This window comes from Chelmon rostratus, chromosome 13, assembly GCF_017976325.1.
Source record: "Chelmon rostratus isolate fCheRos1 chromosome 13, fCheRos1.pri, whole genome shotgun sequence".
In the NCBI taxonomy this organism is placed as follows: domain Eukaryota; kingdom Metazoa; phylum Chordata; class Actinopteri; order Chaetodontiformes; family Chaetodontidae; genus Chelmon; species Chelmon rostratus.
The window spans coordinates 26,067,591-26,084,753 of record NC_055670.1 but is presented as its reverse complement, the minus strand read 5'-3'; the positions used below and the strand labels follow the sequence as shown (position 1 = coordinate 26,084,753).

The 17,163-nt window shown below is 42.4% G+C and overlaps 1 protein-coding gene across 1 annotated transcript in view; it reads right to left on the bottom strand.

The window, feature by feature from the left end:
- The window catches only part of LOC121616391 (titin-like), a 210,465-nt gene that overhangs the window by 88,964 nt on the left and 104,338 nt on the right, over positions 1-17,163 (bottom strand). The window contains exons 112-132 of the mRNA XM_041951134.1: positions 16,461-16,600; positions 16,062-16,188; positions 14,438-14,580; positions 11,436-11,559; positions 10,381-10,647; positions 9,326-9,423; positions 9,042-9,210; positions 8,535-8,804; positions 8,105-8,371; positions 7,012-7,290; positions 6,469-6,877; positions 5,828-5,952; positions 5,461-5,727; positions 4,945-5,214; positions 3,915-4,214; positions 2,921-3,223; positions 2,522-2,709; positions 1,764-1,878; positions 1,279-1,566; positions 940-1,091; positions 131-278 (exon numbers count right to left, since the gene is read on the bottom strand). Of these exons, the coding sequence (XP_041807068.1) occupies positions 131-278; positions 940-1,091; positions 1,279-1,566; positions 1,764-1,878; positions 2,522-2,709; positions 2,921-3,223; positions 3,915-4,214; positions 4,945-5,214; positions 5,461-5,727; positions 5,828-5,952; positions 6,469-6,877; positions 7,012-7,290; positions 8,105-8,371; positions 8,535-8,804; positions 9,042-9,210; positions 9,326-9,423; positions 10,381-10,647; positions 11,436-11,559; positions 14,438-14,580; positions 16,062-16,188; positions 16,461-16,600 (4,449 nt within the window). The remainder of the gene's footprint in view (positions 1-130; positions 279-939; positions 1,092-1,278; positions 1,567-1,763; positions 1,879-2,521; positions 2,710-2,920; positions 3,224-3,914; positions 4,215-4,944; positions 5,215-5,460; positions 5,728-5,827; positions 5,953-6,468; positions 6,878-7,011; positions 7,291-8,104; positions 8,372-8,534; positions 8,805-9,041; positions 9,211-9,325; positions 9,424-10,380; positions 10,648-11,435; positions 11,560-14,437; positions 14,581-16,061; positions 16,189-16,460; positions 16,601-17,163) is intronic.

Genomic DNA, 17,163 nt, shown 5'->3' with positions numbered 1-17,163 from the left:
AGCTCCATGTACAGCACTTCAACATGTGCAGAAATATAAATAAACACCAAAAGACGGTTTAAACACTCTTTATATCTTCCCAATTAAGATATTTAAGACTCTTGCATTATAAGACCCTGATTTGACTCACTGGCAGGAGAGGAGACGTTGACGGGCTCGTCGATGTACGCCGGCTCTCCTGGACCACACTTGTTGCAGGCGGTGACCCTGAACAGATACTCCTTCCCTTCGACCACGTCGGTGACGGTGAACTCCTGGTCCTGGATACCTGTGACCACCTGAGACAGAGTAATAGATTTTTCAGTTATTGTCATATATGTCAGTAAATTTCCAAGTACTTATAATGAAGATGATATGGTGTACAAAATATACATTTTTCAGGATTTAATTTGAGGTCATTTACTTTCCAGGTCCAGTGTGTTGGATTTAGTGGCATCTATTAGTGAGGTTGCAGATTGCAGCTATGTAAACACCCCTCGCCTCACCCTCCCTTTCCGCGCTTGCTAAAAATGTGAAAGTCCCTCTCTAGAACAAGAGTTTGGTTTGTCCCTTCTGGGCTACTGTAGAAACACAGCAGTGCAACATGGTGGACTGTAGATAAAGACTCATTCTAAGATAATGAAAACACAAATCATATTTTCAGGTGATTATACACAAATGAAAACATACTTAGAAATATCATATTCAATTTCTGCCAATAGACCCCATTAAATCCCACAAACTGGACCTCTAAGAAATAGGCTGATTTGTCCTCTCATATAATTGTCTATATAATCTATATTCTACATTTGAGACTTATGTGAAAGTCCTAAATATGAAAACAATGACTTAAGTACATGAGAAGAACATTAACTGTAATCATCAGCTGGTTGAGCACATAATCTGGGATCTGTGGGATCTGCATCCCACATCATGTGCTCAACCATATCGATGTCATACCTTGACCCAGGTCTTGCGGGACACGTCTCGTTTCTCCACCTGGTAGCCGGTCAGAGGGCTTCCTCCGTCATGCTCCGGGGCCTCCCAGCTCAGGTGGACGTGCTGCCGGGTCACTTCCACAACCTTGAAGTCCTTTGGAGCACTGGGTGCAGCTGGAAGGCACAGAGAGAAATACAGTGATGCCGAAACTTTAACAAAAAATAAAAGCAGTTTGGCAATAAAAAGGTTCTTTGTACTGTTTATAGCTCCTCAATTTGTGTGTTACTAATCGCAAACTGCTTCAGATCAACTGTCTCCTCAGATTTGTTCTGGATTATTATAAAGTTTTTCATAGCATACCGATGACATTGACTTCAATGTCTCCAGAGACAGATGTGACATCGTTCTCCAGCTGCAGGGTGTAGGTGCCTTTGTCCGGGCGGACGCTCGGCGTGACGATCAGTTCTGTGAATGTGGACTTGGTCGTCATGGTGACCCGTTCGTCAGCAGTGGTCAGCTCCTTCTCTCCAAAGGTCCACTTGGCAACAGGGGTTGGGTATCCGGTGATGGGCACTCTGATTGTGAGAGGCTGAGGGACGATCACCTCCAGGCCATCTTTGAAACCACTCAGGTCAAAGGTTGGTCCAACTGGGGAGGAGAGAGGGGAGAGAGAGGCATGATGGGAGCTGAAACCTCGTCTTTCAAAGATCAATATTCGCTCCTTGAGAGTAGTATGTTCCTTTACAACAGAGTGATATAAATCATATGAACTTTCACAAAACTGCTCCAAAAAGCACAGAAGAATCACTGATGATGAAAAACATGAAAGACATTGTCTGTCTCACCATGTGGGTCATCGGCCAGCAGAGGTCCGATGATGTTGGATGGCTCAGAGAGTCCAGCGGCGTTTTCAGCAAACACTCTGTAATTGTACTTGGCTCCGTATTTCAGACCAGACACCTGAAGGGAAAAGTCAAAAGTTATAGTGCTAAATTAAAATAAAGTAAAATTTGAATAAGTTAGTACGTGAATTTTAGAGAATGAATCTGAAGAAATTGAGCAGGACCTTTGTGTTCATACAACTTCATGCTGGTACACAGAAAAAAAAACAGTTTCTTAAAAAAATATTTCTTATTAATGTCAATAAATCCTGCGGCCTAACACACACACACTTTTTCTTCTGTCTTGATTTCATTTGATTCCTTTGAAGGTTTTTACTTTGAAACATCCGGAGGGCTTTTGCTGTCGTCAAATTTTACTGCATCAGGATAAACCGCTTGAGGACGCCCTTTGCTCTGAAGCAGCAGCTGGAGGGCTTTTATTTTGAAACCAGTGCTTGAGGGCTTCTAATGTAAAACAGCCACTAGAGGGCTTTTACTGTGAAGCAGTGGAGGGGCTTTCATGGTGAAAACCATAATAAGCATCAAGAGGAAGCTACTGTGAAGTAGCAAGAGGGTTTTCTATACCGTGAACAGCTGTGAGAAGAACTGTTCACGGTATAGAAAAGTGACAAGTGTTTTATGTAGCCTGAAATGCTAACTTACCTCTACAAATGTTCAAAAATACCGTCAAAATCAGAATTTATTTAAACTGTCATCTGTACCTTGTAGAAGAGGTCGGGACAGAGGCGGGCGTTGCAGCGGAGCCACTTGTCGGTGCCGTCCTCACAACGTTCAATGATGTATCCGGTGATCATGCTGCCTCCGTTCCTCAGAGGAGTCTCCCATGTGAGCTGCACTGAGCTCTTGTTCTGGTCCTGCCAGACCAGGTTCAGAGGGGGACTGGGAGGCTCTGCAGTCAAAGGACATGAAAAGCACAAATATCACTGATGGGGTTGAAGCTAATCATGTGAGTGACTGAACAAAATATGAACAGAAGTAACGGAATTAATGATTTCATTAAGTATATCAGCTGGATGAAAGAACCTTTGGGGTACATTCATGTTAAATTTTGTAAAGAACTATAAATTGTGATGAATCTTCTCTCCACCAGTCAAACTTACCGATGGGATCCATGATCTTGACGGGCTGCGAGGCAGCGCTGGGCTTGCCGACACCAGCTTTGTTTTCAGCTTTGACTCTGAAGATGTACTCTTTGTTCTCGATGACATCATTAATAATGGCGCTCAGGTCCTCGGCTTTGGTCAACTGGACGGGCGACCACTTCACGGACGTCCTGTCACGCAGTTCAATGATGTAAGAGGTGATGGGAGAACCTCCATCCGACTCGGGAGGCTCCCACGAGACAGTGCAGCCAAACTTGGTAACGTTTCCCACAATCACATTCAGAGGAGCCTCAGGAACATCTAAAAAAAAAAAAAAAGGACAAAAGAAGAAACTGACTTAGAACAACGTTCTGCTATTCTGGGAATATGTTGACCAAGAAATAAAGGCAGGGAGGTGGTAGTGCTGGAACTGACTTAGACTGCTTCACCTATCTAAATAGTAAATGTCTTATCTTAGTTAATGGTTTTATATTATCAACTACTCCAAACAAATTTGGTGTACCTCAAGGATCAATTCTTGGACCATTCTGTTCCCTTCTGTTTTTTTATTCCTCTTTTTATCACTACAACATACACTTGAGTTGCTGGTTCAGCATCTAAAATCGGAGGCACCTTGGGACTGCGTTCAGAGTAGCATTAACTGACTAACTAAAGAACAAACATTGGATTTAAGAGGACAACTGGATAAGTTTGGAATTATATCCACTTGTTGTTGCCGTCTTGTTGGCTGTCTGAGAGTGCAGGAAGTGCAATGTCTTGATTCTCGAGATCAGATTTACTACAGCTTCAGCTTTTAGCTTTGTTTTATACTTAAGGCAAATTTAACATGCCTATATTTCTATGACATTATATTTCTTACATGGTAAAACAAATGGAAAAAGTCAAATTATGTACTTTTGCCTTTATTGGGCAGAATAAGATATAGCCTATTAAATATGTCATTGACAGTTCATTTACCTGAAAATATCCAGAAAATAAATGCAGTTCTTACCAAACTTGTTTTTAGCCTGTACAGGTTTGTCGGTCTCTACGTTGGGTCCACTGCCGACGCGATTTCGGGCGCAGACTCTGAACAGGTACATGGAGTCTTTCTGCAGGCCAGTCACTGTGTACTCAGGACTTTCGGCATGATCGGTGGCCAGCGTCCAGGTCTTCCGCTTCACATCGCGTCTCTCCACGATGTAGCCAATGACTTTGCTGCCACCATCGTTCTCAGGCTCCTCCCATGCCAGACTGACCTCGCCGTCAGCGGTGTCAACCACCTGCAGGTTCTTCACGGGTCCCGGGACATCTAGAAAAAAAAATCATTAGGATAACTGGACTGTGCAAGGACATTTAAGTCACATTATGTTACTGTCAGAAAAGGGAGTAATGACTCTTTTTCCTCTGAAGTTTTTAGAAGCATCATTCTTGACCTTGGAAACAACAATAAAGGTGACTGTTTGGTCCACGATTGAGAACAAACTTTGCTCCACTGATATATTTGTGTTATTGGTGATATTGTAAGTCCATAGTGTTATTTTTACAGATATTTTTATCAGCTGTTATTTTGTTAACATTCAACTACGACCAAATCAACCTTATGCTGCGTTGATGAATGAGTTTAGTTCACCGTCTGAGGGTTGAAATGATGTGCATTGACAAAAATAACAGTATATCCATTAAATTTTGGCATTATGTTTGGCTTCGGGTACTTCTGTATTATTCTTTATTACACAAAATGTAGAAGTGCTTGAAATCAAGTGTTTACTGTAAATAATTAGTTCTAATAATGCAAAAGTCAGAAACTGGTGATCATGACAACCCTGAAGAGACACAGCAGTTCAACATTAGTGTAATTTTCATCATGGATAAAAAGTTCCCTTATTCATATTTTATGGTCATGTTCACGATAACTTGCCTTAACGTGACGTCACTTTGTAGAAAATTTGCTGCAGTTGACCAATAGTTGACCTAGTTTTGGTTTGTTTTTATGTCGAGATTCAGTGAAGTCTACATGACTTCAAGTTCAGAGAACTCACCGATGACTTCCAGGTTGATGAAGGCTTCTCCCGCTCCATGTTTGTTCTTGATGATGATCTTGTAGCGGCCCTCGTCGGCCTTCATGGGGTCCTTCAGCCGGTACTCTGTGCGGTCGGCGGATGTGTAGATGTTGTCTTTTGGCAGACTCAGGTTGTTGTACAGCCAGTCGGCCTCGGCCTGTGGGTAGGCGCTGTAGGGGACGGCCATGACGATGGGCTTCCCTGCGTCTGTGACATAGGTCTGGTCTGTGGTCTTTATCTGAGGCACAGCTGGAGGAGGAAGAGGAGCAAATTAGCAAGACTACCATTAGTCCAACAAAAACCCCACACAAAAACAGTGCTTTACCTAAAACTACCATGTACAGAACAATAACCACTTTCAACACAATGTATTTGTACATGTACAGTACGTAAACGCAGGATATGACTCCTTGTTTGGTTGAAGAAGGTCTGAATTCCTTATGGCCCCACTTCTGAAACCAACAGCATCTGATTTTTTTATTTCTGAACTCTTACCTGCCAGCTCCAGCTTGGCCTTGGCGTCTTTGTCCTTAGCGATGATTCTGTAATCTCCTTGATCTCGTGGTCTGATCTCACAGACCTGTAGTCTGTGGACTTTACCCTCGCTCACCATCTGGTATTTGTCTCCCTGGACCACCGTCATATTGTTCCTCAACCACTTCACCTCCACTCTGTCTTTGTTCAGCTCCACCTCGAACACAACGTCTGAGCCTGGAGGTTCAAACACGTCCTGTGGTGGCCTGACAATCTCCACTGGGATCTCTGCCAGACAGAAAGAGATTGATGAAGAGGTCATCCAGAGTAAGAACAGGAACTTAACGTTATACTGAGTTCATATAGAGTAAATTCTGAAGAACCTCACCATCAACGAAAAGCCTGGCTCTGGATCTCTTCTCGTCCACACCACAGGCGTATTCGCACTCATCATCGGGTCTGCACTCCTTGATACGCAAGGTGCAAATCTTTCCATCTTTTTCAAATTTGTATCTGCGAAAACAAACAGTAATTATTCAAAAAAGCGTGTCAGAGCTGAGTTTATTCAGTCATTTATAAAACCTGAGCCAATGATAAAGCACAAGCTGAACTCTACAATAAGTTGCTAATATTAGCATGTCTGGCTAACTAGCTTACTCCCTACACGAGGGATCTGGAGTTCCTTCCAAGGTCAAGGAACACATCATTTACTGACTGAACTAACAAACTAACATTACTTTGGGGGCTACCTGAAAAAAAAAAAACTTCACAACTAGCACATCCACTGCTTACACTGCAGGCCTACACTCTGATTGGTGTGACATCACCTTTTTCCAACTTAGTCCTACCCACCTCAAACCAGCGAAAGGATCAAAGTTAGAAATATATCTGATATGAAAGCTAAGTTTTCTGGCTTTTCCATTAGTCTCTCCTCTCGGGGTCTTTAAAATAAAGTTCTGAAGTGTTAAACAAAGTATGGTCAAACGATGAGTTAATAAATGAGGATCTGACTGTTCCGTGGTGACGTACCTCGGTCCTTCTCTGATCTCACGTCCATTTCTGTACCACTTGACGTCAGCTTTCTCTTTGGTCAGCTTGCATGTGAACTCTGCGTCCTCGAACTCGGTGATGGTCTGGTCCTTCAGTTGTACGGAGAAGTCTGTCGGCGCCTCGCTAATGATCAGCTCTGCAGTGGACTTGTTGTCCGCAGCCACGGCGGTGTACTCGCCCTCGTCGGCCAGCGTGCAGTCTTTAATGGTCAGTGTGTGCTTGTCTTTGTCGACTCTGTACACGATGCGTTTGTTGAAGACGATCTCCTCTCCAGCCTTCATCCACTTCAGAGTGGCGTTAGGCCTGTTGACCTTACAGGAGAAGCTCACGGTCTTCTTCTCCTGAGTGTCAATGTCCTCCAGAGGAACCACGATCTTCAGACTCTCCTCTGAACAACACAAAACATCACAACAGACACACGTTCAACTCTAGCAGAAAGAATAAAATCTAATAACTCTAGTTGGATGCACTTTACATCACAATATCAAGGGATTTATGAACCTGTCACTGTGAGTCACTGACCTTTGACGCAGAAGTTGCAGGAGCTCTTGGCCTGTTCTCCTCTGTGATTGGTCAGGGTGATGCTGAAGTTGGCTTCGTCTCCCTTCTGGGCGTCTCTGATCCTCAGGGAGAAGACGTTGTCTCTCTGGACCATCACGTACTTGCTGCTCTCAAACAGCGTCTCATCGTTCTTCAGCCACTTGGCCTTTGCTCCCTCTGTGTTCACCTCGCAGTTCAGGACGACTTCCTGGCCTTCATTGGCCTCCGTGTCCTTCAGCGGCGTGATGATCTTCAGCTTCTCTGCAGGAAAAACCATCAGAGACAGTGATGAGCATCAGAGTGAGGTAAACTTTAGCCAAGTCGTAGCCAAATTATGAAAAAAAAAATTAAACAAGTTAGAGACCGAAAACTAAATTTAAGCTAGAATGTGAACAATTAAAGCATTATTTGATGATAAAGAAGATGTTTAAATCAGGAATCTAAGATAATTAGCTAATACAAATTAAATAAAGATAATTAAAAAAAAAGTTAATAGGAAAACAAAAAGTTTAACTAAGAATGTGAATCAAGTAAAACCAAACAAAAATAAAATTATATTTCGTTTCCATATTTAAATGCCATGAGATGATTTGTTTAATGCTGCAAAATGACCAAACTGTAAGTTGAAATTTATCTAAAATTAAGCTTAAATTTTTTTTGTCAAATTAAACAAATAAACAAATGAAAAGATTAAAATTGTGTCAAACTAAGTTAAAAAAGATTAAAAAAAACAAAACACAAAGAGAATTATACACAGTTTCTCTAAGGTTCAGTTTTGTTTCATCTTTTAAGGGTTAATTTGAAAATGTGTTAATTGAGAAGAAATAAGAAAACAAAAAATAAAGCTGGAACATGAACTAACTGAATAAACCAACTAAAATAATCGTGACTTTGTTAAAATGAATGAATGCTATTGTTTTTGTTTAGGGTTTTAAGCTGTTTTTGATATGCATCTCTAAACTAAGCTGATGTAAAACGTTGTTACTCATCGCAGCTGGTATCTGTCTAGTTTTAGGGATAATAACATTTTCATCTTGTGCTTTTGATAAGATGAGAGTTTGTGGGTGGTGCGTACCGAGCACAGTGAGGTCGGCGCTGGCTCTGGTCGTTCCGATCATCACCACATATCCACCCTCGTCTTTGAGCTCGCAGTTCTTGATGACCAGCGTTCGTCTCTTGCCATCGCTGACCTGCTGATATTTGTCTCCGGCCTCCAGCTCCTTGTCGTCTTTTAGCCATTTGACCTCATAGGTCTCCTTGGAGACAGAGCAGGTGAACTCGGCCTTCTCGCCCTCCACCACCTCCTGGCTGTGAGGCCTGGAGATGAACTCAGCAGCCAGTTCTGAAACACGGTGAGAGATCAGTGGGTTTCTGTACTGAGTGTGATGGATTTCAAAATGTCTTCCTCTGACAAGTATGACAAAGACAAAGAACCTGAGCAGCTTCTCAGCTCAGCACAATTATCAGACACCGAATCACCACAAACATTTGTTTTCTTTCCATACCATTAATCTTGAGATTTCCGGAGGTCTTGATGCTGGGACTCAGCCTGCAGTTGTACTCTCCTGCATCGTCCATCTTCAGGTCCTGGATGAGGAGGATCCTCCTCTTCCCGTCCACGATCTGATCGTAGCGGCCGCCCTCTGGCAGCTCCTGGTCTCCTTTGTACCAGGTGACATCAGCGCTGGGTTTCGAGACCTCGCAGATGAGCTTCACACTGTCTGTCTCTGTTCCCTCCACGTTGGACAGGTTCTTGGTGAACCTTGCCTCCTCCTCTGCAAACAAACGCAGCGGTGAAACATGGTCAGATCTCGACTGAACGCCACCACAACACTGACAGAAAAGAGCCTCCGCCTCCATCACAAACGCTGCTTGACAAAAGCTTCTTTCGAAGGAATACAACATTTTAAGTTAAAAGTTTTAAAAACTAACTCATTTCAGAGCAGGAACAGCTGGAGGATAAAGAGGAAACTGTAAGTAGTCCCATGTGATTGCTGTGGGTTGATTCTTACCGACGACAGTGAGCATGCCGGAGGATTTGGAGGTCTTGGCATCACATTCGTATTCAGCCTCATCATCAAACACAGACTTGTGGATGATGAGGATGTGTTGGCGACCTTGAGCGACAATTTCGTACTTCTTCCCCTTTCTGATTTCACTTCCGTCCTTAAACCAACGGACCTGCGAGACGAGAAGCATGAGAAGACCTCAGAAAGGTTAAAAACTGAAAAACTATATTAAATGCTACCTTTATTCATAGTTTGTCGAGACAAACAGACAAAGCTGGTGTGCTCACTTTGATGTCCTCTCTGGAGACTTCACACTCAAACCTGGCAGATTCCTTCTCTCTGACCTCGACATCATGCAGCGGCTTCGAGAACTCGACATGTGGAGCTGTGACATAAAGAACAAGGTTAACAGGGTGATTCATTCCCTACCTTAATCAGGACCTTTAGATCTAATAAAAGGTTCCTGAGTATAGTGAGGAGGTCCTTTAGTGTTTATGAGGGTTCCTTAATTTACTGAGGGGTTCTTTACTTCTAACAAGGGATTTCTTAACTCTAATTATGAGTTATATTAGTCTAACAAGTCCTCCTTAAGTTTATTTAGTCTTTCAAAGGGTTCCTTTACAGTTACAGTATATCCTCCAGGATTCCAGGATGAGGACTTTAGGGATCCCTTAACTCTTAACTTTTCACTTAAACAGGTGATTCATTCAACTTTTATGAAGGGCCGCCATCTCTGAGGGGTTGCCTTAGTCTTTAGTTTTTTGGCTTTAATGCAGGTATCTTAACTCATCTGAGGGATTTCTAATATTTTTTTTAGGGACCCCTTAAAGGGATTTTCTTACATTCTTTAATTTTTATGGAGGGTTCTAAAGCTTTCTTGGAGGTCCCTCATCTCTTACACAGGATACTTCAAATCTAAAACCATTTGAAGGAATCCCTTAACTCTAATGAGGGATTCCTTCTTCTTGAGCGGTTCCTACCTCCAATGAGGGGGTGAGTTTCTGATTTTATGTAGAAGCTCCTTATGACTAATTGGAAGTTCCTCAACCCTCAAAAGGTTCCTGAACTCAAAGACTTTTTAACTCTTTTGAGCAGGTTCCTTAAGTCTTATAAAAGGTTTTTTAACTTGAACAAGGGATTCCTAATGTGTTTTGAGGTGTGCCTTACCTCACCTTAGTCTCATAGAGCTAATATAGGGGCTATTTCTGCTTTTATAAGGGTCCCATTAATCATTTCAGGGATCTTTAACTCTAATTAATTGTCCCTTTACTCATATGGAGGGCTCCTTCACTAGAACTTTGTCTCATAAAGGTTCCCCTTTGTTCTTCACAGCTGTACTTACGTTCAACATTGAGGAAGCAGGAAGTTTTGAAGTGTTTAGCATCACAGGTGTACGTCCTTGAGTCCTCCAGAGTGCAGTCATGGATGAGTAGCGTTCTCTTGCGGCCATCGATGATCATCTCATACTTTTTGGTCTTGCGGATTTCCTGATCGTCCCTGAACCATTGTACCTCTGCGTTCTCTCTGGAAACCTCACACTCAAGTGTGGCGGTGGCTTCTTCCTCCACCGTCTGATCCTCCAGAGGCTTCGAAAACTCCACTGCCGGTTCTGAACACACATGAAAACACAGTTGTTTAGTTTCTACTCTGCTAAACTGGAGCAGCATCTTAACAATTCAATGCAGCAGTTTTCTTTCATCTCACTCTCCCTCAGCTCAGTAAATAAAAACCTGCAGCAGCATCTCCACCTGCCAACATTAACACATTGGCTAAGATGCTGAACCTGTCACACTGCACATCCATGTGTAAAGTTCTATCTGCAGATAGTTTAAATATCCATACTCACATTACCGGTCTTACACAAACTAAAGTCTTGATTACAGAATATTGAGACATTTTCTTTGAATTGTATTTGCAATACAGTTTGATAAACTAAACATGCTTCATGTGGACCGATAAATCTGTAAAATGTTTGACTTAAATGATGACTTTTTTATTTCAAAGGCAAATTATGAAGCTATAACAATGTTAAATTGTAGTATAATGTCTTAATTTGTGGAGATTTTCTTTTTGAACAAATTAAATAAATATTACAGTAAACTTCTTTTCTCTGCTTATAAAAAAAAACAGATGCACAACTTCCATTGAAAATCTGCTGTTTTAAGACAGAAGTGCTTCTCCTCTGGTCAGAAGTGTGCTCTGGTACACCTGTAATCACCTGTAACCACCCTAACAGTGATGTCACAGTGTTGTGACAGTCCCTGGACTATATCACTGAAGCAAGGCGGCCTAACGTTACGCTTTAATGCCTGATCACAGCTAACTTCCAGGGTGGACTACAGATAGAAGATCAGTACAATAATCAGTGTGCAGTAGAAGCAGCAGAACTTGTCTTACCTTTGACGGTGAGGTTGGCCTCGGTCTGGAAGTCTTTGGCGGTAAGTTTGATTTGTCCAGCTTCACTCAGCTGGACGTCCCGCAGAGTCAGGCTGTGGATTTTACCCTCCGCCTTCAACACCACCTGTCAGGTACAACAAAATCATCCCTGAACACTGCATGTAGGTTCAACAGAGTCCATAGCTCATGCCCTGAGCATTGCCTGTATGTTTAACAGAGTTAGTAACTAAGAGGTTTAACCTAGCCTGAACACTGCTGGTCAGATTTACAGAGCCAGATCGAGCGAAGTGACCTTCCCTGAACACCACCTGTCAGGTTCACCAGAGCCAGTAAGTCATGAGAGTTTTTACCTGTCCTGAACAACCCCTTCAGATTCAACAAAGTCAGGCTGTGTGAGGGGTTTACCCTGCCCTGAACACAACCCGTCAGGTTCAACAGTCAGTTAGTAAAGCTTATTAACATTCCTAGAAAACCACCTGTCAGGTTTATACAGTCAGCCAGTTGTAGACTTTACCTTCCGTGAACAGTGTCTGTAAGGCTCTGTAAGTCTATATGTGAAGGGTTTCACCTTTCCCGAACACTACCTGTTTGCTTTAAAGGGGTCAGATAAGCTTTTAATTTTTCTCTTCCCTCAGCTGTGTCTCACAGGCGTAACCACTTGATACCTTTATTAGTCGCTGAACGCTTAATAGCTAATGGCACCACGTAGCGTGACATGTTAATTGCAATAATATTACCAGAACTTTGTCAGCAACACGTTATATTAGGTCAAATGTTCCTCAGCTCTTTCAGAGGGTCCCTTAGGGGTGGGATTATGGTCACTTATAAAAAGGCATGCTGGCCATTTAACCTCTTTTAACATCACATGGACTTCCTCCGCATGGCTGTAATGTGATCATTTAGGTAATATGGGGGACTATATCATACCCTCAGGGCCAGTGAGATATTGTTTTTTATCTATAAGTATTGTTTGAAAGGTTAGACAGACAGAGTTGAATTAAGAGTAAAGTTTTTGGTTCCAGCACACACAGGTTCAGTCAGCTGAACCCTGACAGCTAAAATAAATGCAGACAGCTGCTTTCCTTCCCCCAATTTAAACTGCATGACCTTTGACACCTGACAGCTGATTTTACCACACATCCCCAGACTGTATATCACATCGAGCCGTCTGAGCCCACAGCTACACAACTGATTTCTCATATTGAACTTCCTTGTTTATTTAAGAAAAGCAAAACTAACACAACACAAATCATCATGTACTTTTAATTATAATATAATTTATGATAATTTTTATAATTTGCCTTTATCAAATAAGTGCTGATGAGTTAAAAGCCAAACAATCACACTTACATGCTTGGTGGTTACATAGCACACCAGGATCCATGATGGTAAATGCAATCCCATTTGGTTTCTGATCTACACTTCAGAACTGGGGATAGACCTTGTAGGTGATCAGTAAAGTGAAATAGTTCTTGTTTCAAGGGTCAATGCTTCATCAAAAAAGCAGATTCTGATTCTGATGCTATGCTAATAGCTGAGCAGCTCAGTGTCTAAGCAGCGATAGACCGGCTGTGTCTCAGTAGTGACTGGGACAGATTAAAATAAAAAGCATTAAAGCTAGTAAAGGTATGTATCTTCAGGTCTGCAGACAAATTATTAGATTTTTGTAAAATATTTAACTGATACACCCCTCCTTCATATATTTACATTTGAGTCAAAGTTGGATCTTTTATTTATTCATTCAGTTTTAACTGGAACCTGCCAGATGCTTGAGGGTTGGCAGGAGTTCATTTGGGTGGGTTTGTTGGGTGACAGGCTGAGTCGCTTTGTTGTTGTATCAGTCTCGTGGGGGTCTGTTCACTTACAACATGTCATAAATATCAGTTAAAAACACAAAAAATGGTGTGAACTTCTCACTGAAACAAACTGTTGTGTTTTATTTACTAATCAGGATTAAAGCACCAAGCTTTGAACCTGGTTTTCGAGCTTTATGTCTCTGGATGATTTTCAGTTCTGTGGTCTTAAACTAAAGTCTTTAAAGCGAGAGTTGAGAAGGTTTAAGGAGACTCAGCTCAGTGATCTTCATGCTAATCTACTTACAAAACATAAAGTCTAACTACAGGCCGGTTAACACCAATCCCTGCTGGTGACCCTGACTTTAAAGCACAGCCAAAGAAAACCAGGATACAAATCTTTGATGCAAAGATGAGCCATTAATCAAACAAAACAACTCATTCAGCCTGAGATTTCCAGGAATAGTTTATGTAAGAATACAAGCAAAAACAACAACTAGTGGCTTTAGTTTGAGATTTGATGAAGGTGTTGATGTAGCGTGTGAATCTCCACCCATGTTGGCCATGTAACATGCAGTAAATCACACTTGCACAACCCACAGAGAGATCATGTGTCCCTGGAAACCTCAGAGTTCTCCGGTTACATCCGATAATCAAACTAATCTTGTGTTACGACTGGATGTCACGTCCAGGCCCAGACTCACACCACGTCCTTTTAACTCTTATTTCAGCGTCAAAGATGCGACGATTTCAACGCAAGCTGAATCATTTACAGCGCATCGTGTGTTTTTAAAACCGAAGCTGTCGAATACCTCCTGTTGCCACCTGCCCTGCACCTCAACCTCCTGCAGCTGTTAAAAATAACCCTGTAGAAACGCTTGCAGGGCAGAAAAGCCTCCCTGCCTGCCTTATCTCAAAACCAGGATCGAATGCTCAGCTGGAATCCAGGACCTCCACCAACAGGCCCTTATATGAAGACAGGCCGAAGCAGCGTGACACAAAGAAAACCGAACATTGTGTACAAACAGAGGGGAAAACACAAGCCCCCGGCTCTGGACCAGAATCACCACGAGGCCTGGACTCATGGGGTGCATGAAGACTTTGTAACTGAGTGTCAACATCTTGAGTGTTTCAGATGTAAATCAATCAGTGAGCCTGTTTGTGGTACAGAAACATTGTGAGGACTCAATCCGGTGTGTTCGGACTTACTCTGTCGCTTGGTTCCAGCTTTGTACCCCCCAGGAACCACTCGACAGCGATGTCTTCGTATGACAGCTCGCACTCGAAGGTAGCCGTCTCTCCGGCGGTCACGGTGACATCCTTCAGGGGCCTCATCAGGCCGATCACACGTGCTTTGGATTGGGGAGAAGACATGGTTAGCCCGTCCCCCAAAACAGGTTAACAGATCCAAAAATCCCCAGAGAGAAATGGCTAATCCTCAGTTGCTAATCCTCATGGTGTGGTTGAGCTGAAGGCAGGCCGCTGAGAGCCCTCAGGACAACTGAAACTAGCCACCCTGGGACTTGGCACTGGGGGGCCAAGCTAATTAGCATACGACCTGCCATCAGAAGTATACGGCAGGCAGAAACCAGTGAGGGACAGGGTCGTGTCCTCCCCCCTGCCAATCACTGCAATCCTGCTCTAGATAAGGCATGCGGCTTCTAAAATAACCAAGGTGCCTGATTGGCTGAGAGCCCACCTCTGCCAAATGCATCAGGGGAAGCCAATCTGCTCCTGTCAATCACTTGCCTGCAATTTTCTTAGAAAAGGAGAATGTGGAGCTCCCGGCAGGGGTTTGTTGTAGAAAATGTCGACATCATGGTTCAGTCGCCCTGTGTTGTAATGCTGCCATGTAACTGATATTGTGGAAGCTTCAGTAACTGAGATCCAGGGTGTCACTTTAGATTAACAAGCAGCATCAACTATCTACAACAGGCTTCTTCACATACCTGACTTAAAGCCCCTCACAGCCAGTTAAAGGCTGTCTGCCAACATCAGTGACAGCGAGTTGAGAGCTGGACTGTTCATTTAATCACCAGGCTGTCAGTGTGAAGTGTTTATAGTCCTTATCTGCTCTGTCAGAGTCATCTTTGCAGACTGACGGGGACCTCTCACGTTTAGATTTTTTACGATATCGGTAACAATGAAAATCTGTCCAGGAATACAGGAAGGAAACCAGATCTGGATTTCTAAAAATGCCTTAAAAGTTACATGCACTCCAAAAAAATGTCTGTCTGAACAAGTGATTTCACCTTTTGATAGTTCCTTTTTTAAAATCATAAACCCTAACAAGGCATTTTTAGGCTTCCTTATGTAGAATATGTCTAAATGGCGGCCATAGTTAGGTTGTAGTTCCATAAAAAACATCTTTAAATATGATGACATGTTAAGACAGTTTTGTTTTGTTTTGTTGCACTGTAAAACATATTAAATGCATGTCTTACTGGTGCAAATCTTAGGAAATAATGTACTGAACGCAGCTTTAAAGTTGCCTATAAAAAGATGCTAAACATGGCACCTTTTTATGGTAAAGATTCAACCTTTTCAGAAAAGTACCAAGTGACAAAGTGATGTTGGCCACTTTTTCTTCTGGATGACGGATCAGGATGAAGGAGATGCTGGGTTTCATGTCTCTCACAACAACATGTAAATTCTTGCATGAAATTATTCACAAAATCTGGTTCATTAGGTGACAGCGTGCATGTGGAAGTACAGTGCAGGTGTCACTCTCACCCAAACAGAAACAAGAGTGTCGTCTGTCAAGAGGAAGGGTTTCAGGGATTTTTAGCTAACTACCAGCAAATGTTTTCACAAACTGTGTTAGTTCTGTCACCTTTAACCCTGAGCTGAGCTGAGGATTTGGCATTCGCCGCCGAGAAGTCAACACTTCCGGCCATTCCCATTCTGCAGTTGAAGAGGGTCAACATGTGTCGGGGTCCCTCCTCTTTGATCTCCACATCCTGAGAACAAAAATCCACAGTGTAAATCTGCTCATCAAAAGAATCTCTTCATCTCGACTTTGAGACACGGCGACAAGAGAGTGTGACAAGAGGAGTCCCGGAAAATGATGAATGAAGTTGATTTGATGTAATTGAGTTTCAAACTGAGCATTCCTGAAGCAAAATGATATCTGATGTCAGAACTAGTGGAATTAATTTGACCCCAGTGGCTTTTTTCTGGTTTAAATTTAAAAAAAAAAGACGCCTTTATTTATAACAGTGCTCAATCTTACGGCAGATGGGTGGAGGGTCTCCCCCTTCAGTTTCCAGGTGGCGTGAAGGTCGTCCTCTGAAATCTCCGTTTCGAACTTGGCTGTCTCGGTCTCTGTGACCTCCACGCTGTACAGCGGGCGAACAAACTTGATGTCGCGCTCTGCAGAGTTTGAAAAGACGTTAGAATAAACCACACAGGAGGCGAAGCTGACTGAAGTCTCTCAGGGAACCTTGAGAACGAGTGAAAATAATGTCGTATGCGGTGAAAAAGACAGCTGTGTGTCTGATGATCGGTCGAGGACAAGCACAGTGGACATAAAGACGTGACAGTTTGGCCGAGCAGCTGACGCTCTATTTCAGAGCGACTTACAGTTTGCAAAAGCGGAAGACACTGAGTATCTCTTGACAATAACCCAACCCTATAAAACATTTCTGCACCGCCAGCAGACACTCTAGAAAAATATCATCAAGCATTATAACTCAATTATAGATGCTTATTTCTGAACTACTGTTCAAGGGAAGAATACCATGAAAATAAGATTAATATTAGAATGTATTTATCAGTATTATTTCTACTACTATTAGTAGTTATAGTAGAAGTCGTAGTAATGAACATACTAAGCAATTCTAAACTAGCTTGAAATCAACACTTTACAAATGTTTTATAGTTTGGTATGATTAGATCACAACCAAAAATCATGAGTTAAACTGAATACAAGAACG